Below are 8,400 nucleotides of genomic sequence, written 5' to 3' on the forward strand. Positions count from 1 at the left end.
TTGTCCTAGTACAGTGAGACCCACCACCAATTATCTCCTTGCATAATGCAGTGTCTATTGACAGGGACGGTTAGGAAGTCAATAGCTATCGTTCTGACTGGACTTGAGAGGTTTTACACATTGGCGCAGCTGAGAGTTCTAAAGTTGAATAATGAAAGGAAGTGTTTTTCAGCAGAGGAAACGGTACTACTTAGGCTAATAATGGATGRGTGTTTGTCTTATTGTTAAGGCCAGGGGTTTCTCTGGTCACATGGTCAGAAAAAAACAACCTTGCCCTGCTCATTACATTTGACCTTTAACCTCTCTCTCTCCGTTCCAGGTTTGTGTATTAGACCTGAGGAAATGACGCTRGTTTGGGGAGCCATGGACCGACTACGAATGTGTACATAGCCAAAATGACTGTCCCAGCCTGTCGTCTACACTGCTGTAGTCCCATCAGAAGCCATGGCCCGTCATCACAACCACCACCACCATTACCATCACAGCCAAACAGAGCACCCCAACACCCCCATAAACACACAGACTACCCCTCCAGAGAAGAGGTCAAACTAACCCCCAGCAAAGGGGATCTGGACTTCCCTCAAGTCAGACTCAGACCCACAGGAGAGAAAAAGGACTATATTATGGTCACCGAGACAAAAATCATATTGAAGAGAAGAGGACCCATTGCATACATACCAAAATATCTGCAATTTGTTTTGTTTATTTATTTTCTATTCTTTATACCAGAAATTAGAAATGTTAAGCTTTTGTCCCCCCCCACGTCGTTGGTGTGTGCATATTGTACATGTCCACATTTTTTGTCGTCCTGTGGCCATTTATTTTGCTTTAGGTTTGTGTTACATGTCGAGAGAGGTAAGGTCAGTAGGATTTTTTTCTTAAATTTGGGTTTCAAACTGATATTGGGAGAAATCGTTCATTTTGGCACTGTCCATGTGTGTTTTTGTGGTTCAAAAATACATTGAACAACAAATATATATTTATAAAGTTGAAATTGTTTCATTTGTTTTCAATTCAAAGCTTTTTTTTTTCAGTTTGCCAAAATCCTTTTATTAAACATTTCTGGGAGCACAGTTAGTGGGGATTAAAGGTGCCATATGCATACTTGTACTTCTTATTACCTTTTAAATGGCTTCAGGTGTGCAAAACTGTTAGCTTAATAGATATCTGATAATTCTAATAAACTCTTGGACTAAAGATCATCACTGCAGCTACTAGAAAGCCCCATCCTCTTACATTCTAACTACATGTGATGTTAGATTTGAGTGTAATTGATTGGTTAGGGGAAGTTGCAGACACTGATCTAAGGTCAGTTTGGCGTTTTCTCCCGTAATGGCTATGGCTAGGATTGGGGGAGGGTAAGCTGATCCTCGATCTGTGTCTCCAGGGAGCTTTTAGCCAGAACATAGTGCTTTGGGTAGCTCATGAATGACAGGACAACCCACATCCAAAGCCACAATGTCCTACAGGCGGGTTGTGTTCAGTAGGACACTAAGTAGCAACAAGTTTTACAATGGAAAACAAGTGTTTCACTTTGGACACGTTCAATTAGAACCTCCACGTTTCAGAACGATTTCTCCCTATTGAACACGCTCCATGTATCCTGATTGGTTGATAGAGGACGTTACCATTAACATCTGAGCTGTGCTATTCACAATATGTTGTACCTCCACAGTCCATCGTGTGCTAAGCTAACAAATGCTAAATGATAATCAGACTAAGCCATCACTAAGTTTTTTTTTTTGCTTTGTTTTGTTGACCGGTCTTGCTTGGTAATTAATCTGGACATACTGTAGCTGTCTTGATTTCAGCAGTAACACTTGCATAGAGTGGCGTGTACTGTACATAGGACCTTCATAGCACCTACATAAGTATTACGCCGGCCCTTTCAAATGTCGGCAGTCAGTTTCAACCATGCTTCCTTCAATCGACAACCAACTCTTATCACATTTGAAATGTTACCGCTGGGCAACCTTATTGCAATTTGTCATGTTGAACAAAATGTTTATGATTGTCATTGACTGTTGATGTCTGGGATCTAGTGATGTTTATGTTGATGTCTTCAGGTGTCATGTTTAGGTGGTTGACTCCGATGTCAAAGTTAMCCGGTAGTTTTCGGACCTGAAAGTGGTGGCGTCCGCATGCTTCAGTTTGGCTGGCGGCGAGCCAAAGTTGGCTAGGCGAACTGCTCGTATACTTCCTTAAAAGACCTTCACTTGAAAAATTTGAAACAAGCGGCAATAGTACTGTTTGTCTATTTTGAGACACCGTAGCCAGTATACACTGTCTCAAAATAATCCAAATGAATCTAAAATAACTCAGGATTTAGTTATTTTTTGTTTAACTAGGCAAATCAGTTAAGAACAAATTCTTATTTTCAATGACGGCCTAGGAACTGCCTTGTTCAGGAGCAGAACGACAGATTTTTACCTTGTCAGCTCTGGGATTCGATCTTGCAACCTTCCGGTTACTAGTCCAACACTCTAACCGCTAGGTTACCTGCCGCCCCAAATCTATCATTAATTTTGACATTTTTGCAGAGGAGATCTTAGATATAAAATTGTGCGACTAAGATCTTTGGTGCAGTATTTCTCAATGGAAAAATGTGCATGAAAATGAGTTGTCTCGTTGAATATCAACAGACTTCACTGAAGAATCCTAACTGTTGACCAATCACTGACGAACGGGTGTAGACTTCAGCTACCAACCTCGGCTTTCCTCGAGAAAATGTGTGCCTGAAAAACCCTTACCGAAGTCCAAAACGAACAAAAACATCACAAAATGTCGTCATAATATATGCACAAACTCRTCCGAACTGTTTCGTCTGGGAAGCATGCGGACGCCTTTACACAAGATTAGTCCACGTTCCAAGACTACTTTTGAGTTCTATAAACATCTGACAAAGTTAGATTTTTGGAGTGATCCGTTGCTTTAAGTGTTCTGTTTTAGGACACAATGCTGTGTCTGCTCTTTGGTTGTGGTTTTAAAAGTGATTTTGTGCACAGCACCAACACAGGCTGTGTTGAGGCCTATACATGGATAGACAGCGTTTTTGTTTTGTAGTGTTTCAGAAGGTGCAGTTTTTTTTTAAAGCCTTTTTTTCCTTCTGTTTTTTTTGCAGGGAGATTAGTTGAGATGAGAAGCGGACTTTGGAACATATATGACTTCATGTAACATTGTAACTACATATAATATATCTGTGACATCACAGGCGATTCTTTTTATATGCCACTCAAGTGCAAGGGTGGTTTTAAGAAAAATCTGTAACTCTCGAAGACATGCTTGGAAAATGTGGCGGTACTATACATCATGTGGGTCTTTTACCATGAGAAATGGTTCTTTATAAAATACCATTAAACGGTCATAGCTATAAAAGAGAAGAGCAGCCCTAAGACTGGGTTTATATGTTCTATTTTTTCCTGCACTTCAGAATAATGTGTAACAGGGAGATGTTTAAACCAGGGTTGTAGTCATTTCTATGTTGATTCATTCTGTAAGTGAACTTTCAATTCTTGAATTGAAAAAAAAATCCTCATTGAAAATGAATGGCACTTTTTTTCCATTCTTGAATTGGAATTTCAGTTCATCCCATAAATTTCATTTGGAGTTGACTCCTAACCCTGGTTGGCACATCCAGACAGGGATTAATGCTCGTGGTTTTATTTCACTCAGCTGAACGTGTGCAGTAGTTCCGTTAAAACGGAAGGGGAAATAGTAGTGTCTAAACTGTTGACTTATTGGATCCAGGCCAACTTCATGGCATTCCGAAATCCCATATCTTAGCCCTAGCTATCATCCTGTCGCTTTAAAACACCAATGTTGTTGTTTTTTTGTCTTTTCAAAAGCCTCCTTTGCGATTTTCTTTCTCAGAATGTCACTTGTTTTACAAACACATTTTGTACAGAAGCTAAGAGTATTTTGGAGTTTTCTTTAATATAATCAACAGTGAGTGGATTGTACCATGATGACACAATTTATTATGAAGTCTATGACAGTGGAATGGTATTTTATAACCCTTTTGTTTTTAAAAAGAGACGCTTTTTACACTGCATTCAAGTGTTTGCTAATTTTTTTTTGTTCCTACCTAAAGTACTAATTCTATCTTTGCTATGTCTAAAAAGCCCTTGAAGGTTTTGTACTCTTTGGAAACTTTTATAATTCAGATTTATTTGTAGCTATGTACGCAAAAATGAACAAAAACAATAAATCTCAACTTTAACAAGGACGTGTCATAACACCATGGACCATGTAAATACCTATTTGCAGATTTTTTTTGTTCCATGTTGTCTTTGCCCTCACCCTTGTTATGTTCTCTCTCTCATATGGTTGCTGAGACTCTCTCTGCAACCTACGCATTTGACTGTTGTAATATCACTCAGATCTTTGAAACGTCTAGAATAAAATCTATTTTGATAATAGCCAAGTGGTTTTTCTGTTGACTTGCTTTGTTCCTCATGACACCTAGAGGGCCTTCTGTTGTTCTGCATTCTCCCTCAATGTACAGTTAAAGTGGCAATCAGCAGTAGAAACAATAACTAAGTGGCCTCCCCACCCCGGTTCGGTAAAAAGATGAGGGGTGAGGCTGGAGAAATGTTATCTCAAATCGTTGACCAAGCTATGGATACAAGGATTGACTATCTATGGTATCAACGTTTTAGTTTAAACCATGTTTTGAGGCGGTTTGACATAAAAATAAACATTTACACGCTTGTATTTTGGGTTCTGATGGGGTACGACAGTCGAACTTAGCTCATGAGTCGTAAGTTATATTCTAAAATAATGAATGGGTAAATATCAATTTATAAGTAAAAAATAATTGATGTAGCAACTGCTGGTTGCTCATTTAATGGTAGCCGTATCCCCTTTAGCCATAGGGGCTGGTTGTGTATAGTACTCTATCCTTGGTCATGGTACATGGCACAATGTCTTGAGCACTTTCGGCTCTTGTGATGTTTGCATGCTCTAAATCCAGGCTACAAGTTAAGGAAACATGCAGTCCAGAAGACAGCATAGCCGGCATTTTTTTAAAGGCCAGTGACTGGCATCTAGTGGTCAAAAGTATTATGAAATAAAGTATTATGAAATTGGGAAGTTAAATGTGCTACACACAATTTCTCCGAATTTCTCCCCTATGTGGAAGCTAGGTGAATTCCAACAACACTAGGCTACATTCAAATCTCCCTCCCCAGAATACCATTTCAGTAACATGGCAGAGACTCCCACTTGAGCCTTTTACTTTCTGTTTTGGTCCACCAGCTTCAAACAGCTGTAAAAGCTATTTTTTTTATTGAAAATATATTTCACAGATGGTAAAATTATATCCTACACTATTCAGTGCTTGTTTTCTCACTTAAACAGAAATTGAGCGAACAGTGTAGAATTTTAGCAACCAGGAAAATTACAGCGGTTTCTACATTGGCTGCTTGCCCCGGTTTCCATTAAATAACACAGCCACAAAGTCAAAACAGTTTTCGCATTTTTCTGGTCCAGCGCGAGAAATTAATTGGCGATTGTCACAGCCAATTACAACACTGACGAGTAGACTTTAAAGAGGCAATCTGTGATTGCTACATTTGTGGACATTTAATGAGCGACTGCCTTTCAAAGGCAACAAATCCCATCGAAAATGGCCTATGTGGCATCGATTTGAGTCAGAAACAGTTATTCTAGTGTCAAAATTGACTACAAACTGTAAACAGGATAATTTTGGTCATGAAGTCAGTCTTGTCTAAAACGGAGTTTGGAACATCACTGCATCACAATGGGTAAATTAAGGTTGGGTTTTGATTTGACAATGTCCATTTGCCCACTAACTTGGGGTGTACAGTTGCGGTGATTGCCCTCTATCCAATAGCATAGACAGTAAGACAGACCTGCCCAGCAGCTCTGACTTTGTTTACATATGACAACACGTTGCSCATTTTTTTACTTGAGAAATACTACACCAAACACCTTAGTTAGATGTACAATTGAGCAATTAAAACATTATTGGCCAAAATGTCGACATTAATGACAGATTTCTTGAGTTATTTTACATTCATTCTGGCGATTTTGAGGAAGTGAAATAGGCTTTTGCGTCTCATGTGGAACAAATATCATTAACCAAACGCAGAATAGGTCAGGAAACACACCTCCAAGACTGAAATCACGCAACAGAAAAACACGTAATTGACTCTTGAGGAATATAACTTGGACTAAATGCCTCATGAGCTTAGTTCTACTGTCTTACACCATCAGAACCCAGGAAGAAGCTTCCCACTGGTCAATCAACGTTGTTTCCACGCCATTTCATTGAAGTTACGTTGAACCAAAGTGGAATAGACATTGAATTGACATCTGTGCCCATTGGGTTGTTGTAGCCTACTCCATTGTAAACAATGTAATTGTAAGCAAACATTGTTTAGCTTAAAACATGGTATAAACAATATTTTATGGATGGTCAGTCATTGCATCCATAGATCTGTCTATGAATTTGAGTGGTTACATTTCTCCAGGGCCATCCCAACATAGGCATACATACACAATCAATTTTAAACAAGTTTGATATTCAAGAGATACCGTTTGGTCTTTGAAAACAATTGCTTCTGAGTTAATTCACTCCTATTGTTTTTGGGGCAAAATATACCAATGAAAAATCAACCAGGGGGACAAAGTCAGAGAGCATTAGCTTTCTTTATTACAGATAAAGGCTTGTATTGACTGTGACATTGAAAATTCAATTGTAAATTGAAACCTGGGCTCTACTAAAGTGTGACCCTAATATGTCTTGTTTTTTCTGTTCTGACTGGTGTCAGGCTGGAGCTTGAGGGCCACGGCTGTGTGGAGAAACATCTATTCTTCAACGTGTCTTTTCTGCAGCCCTTGGAGCAGCTCTCTCTGGCGCAGCTTGAAATCAAGTTCCAGTGGGACGTGTTCCGCACACCAAGGTTCCTCCTGGGCCCACAGGCTCTCAGTGTATCCCTGTACAAGGTGCTGCGTGCGACCCTGAGGGGAGCGAGCCACAAGGCCAACCGCAGGCTGGTGCTGTCCCAGTCCCAGTAGGTGCAGCTAGAACCAGAGCCCAGATCCCTCACGCTGGACCTCACAGCCTTGGCTGAGAACTGGCTTAAAACCCCCTACAGTCAATTTCGAAGGCCCCGTGTGAATCGAATTAGCATAACAACACAATCAGTGTTTTTGCATTGGATGCATCTCAATCCACCGCATGTCGCACTTCTGCATCTGCAGTGAAAGGTGACAGAGCTAGAGCGGTATTCTCACACATTCGTCTGTAGCGTCCGAACAGTTTAGCCTACAAACTATTATGACCACTCTATGGAAAGATGAGACTCTCACAAGCACGAAGTCGGAAGAGCCGATCTGCCAACTTCTGTCTGTAGTGTCCGAACAGTTTGGGCTGGACACTAATAGGACCCCTCTGTGGAAAGGTGAGACTCGTCGGAAGGTACTTCAGTACCAGTTAAACATTTTCTATGGAAGTCTATATGGAGACAGTTTAGTGCCAAAAATAATGGTTTAAATACATGTAAAAAAAWAWATATATATTTATAAAATGTTTCCTGATCTTTCTTAAATGTGTCCAATAAAGGACAGACACTTCAGAAGAAACTTCCTTCAGATTGTTTTTGTTCCATGTTCTATCTGTTGTTCCATGTATTGAATCTGTTATTCAATGCGTTAATTAAACCAGGGAGGACCTACGTGCTGGAGCTACAGCCTCAACCCACCCACACCCTGGCCAGGGACACCATCATGGCCCTCCACCTGGGAAACACTCTCCCGTTCGGGCCAACAGTAACCTTCCCAGAGTTCCAGACCTCATTGGTGGCCCATATCCCTGAACCCGCTCCAGTGCTGCTCTCGGCGGAAGTGGAGAGTGGTCTCTCAACTCCCGAACAGCTAATCAAATGGTTACCCAGACTATTTGCATTAACCCCCCCCTCTTCTACGCTGCTGCTACTCTCTGTTATTATCTATACATAGTCACTTTAATAACTCTACCTACATGTACATATTAACTCAATTACCTTGACACCGGTGCCCCCTCACATTGACTCTGTACCGGTACTCCCTGACTCTTTTCTCTGTATATATCAATGATGTTGCTCTTGCTGCTGGTGATTCTCTGATCCACCTCTACGCAGACAACACCATTCGGTATACACCTGGCCCTTCTTTGGACACTGTGTTAATAAACCTCCAAACGAGCTTCAATGCCATACAACACTCCTTCCATGGCCTCCAACTGCTTTTAAATAGTAGTAAAACTAAATGCATGCTCTTCAACTACTCTGGACGGTTCTGACTTAGAATATGTGGACAACTACAAATACCTAGGTGTCTGGTTAGACTGTAAACTCTCCTTCCAGACTCACATTAAGCATCTCCAATCCAAAATTA

General features: G+C 40.5%; 1 protein-coding gene and 1 pseudogene across 3 annotated transcripts in view; both read left to right on the forward strand.

Moving 5' to 3' along the window:
• LOC111956741 (F-box-like/WD repeat-containing protein TBL1XR1) overlaps positions 1-4,418 on the forward strand; it is a 37,721-nt gene extending 33,303 nt beyond the window's left edge. For all 3 annotated transcript variants that reach the window (XM_023977306.2, XM_023977305.2, XM_023977308.2), the window contains one exon: positions 320-4,418. In XM_023977306.2, the coding sequence (XP_023833074.1) occupies positions 320-346 (27 nt within the window). In that variant the 3' untranslated portion in view covers positions 347-4,418. The remainder of the gene's footprint in view (positions 1-319) is intronic.
• On the forward strand, positions 1,333-7,934 carry LOC139023508 (protein DVR-1-like; annotated as a pseudogene).
• The last annotated feature ends 466 nt before the right edge of the window (positions 7,935-8,400 follow it).

The sequence above is a fragment of the Salvelinus sp. IW2-2015 genome, linkage group LG32, assembly GCF_002910315.2.
Source record: "Salvelinus sp. IW2-2015 linkage group LG32, ASM291031v2, whole genome shotgun sequence".
In the NCBI taxonomy this organism is placed as follows: Eukaryota; Metazoa; Chordata; class Actinopteri; order Salmoniformes; family Salmonidae; genus Salvelinus; species Salvelinus sp. IW2-2015.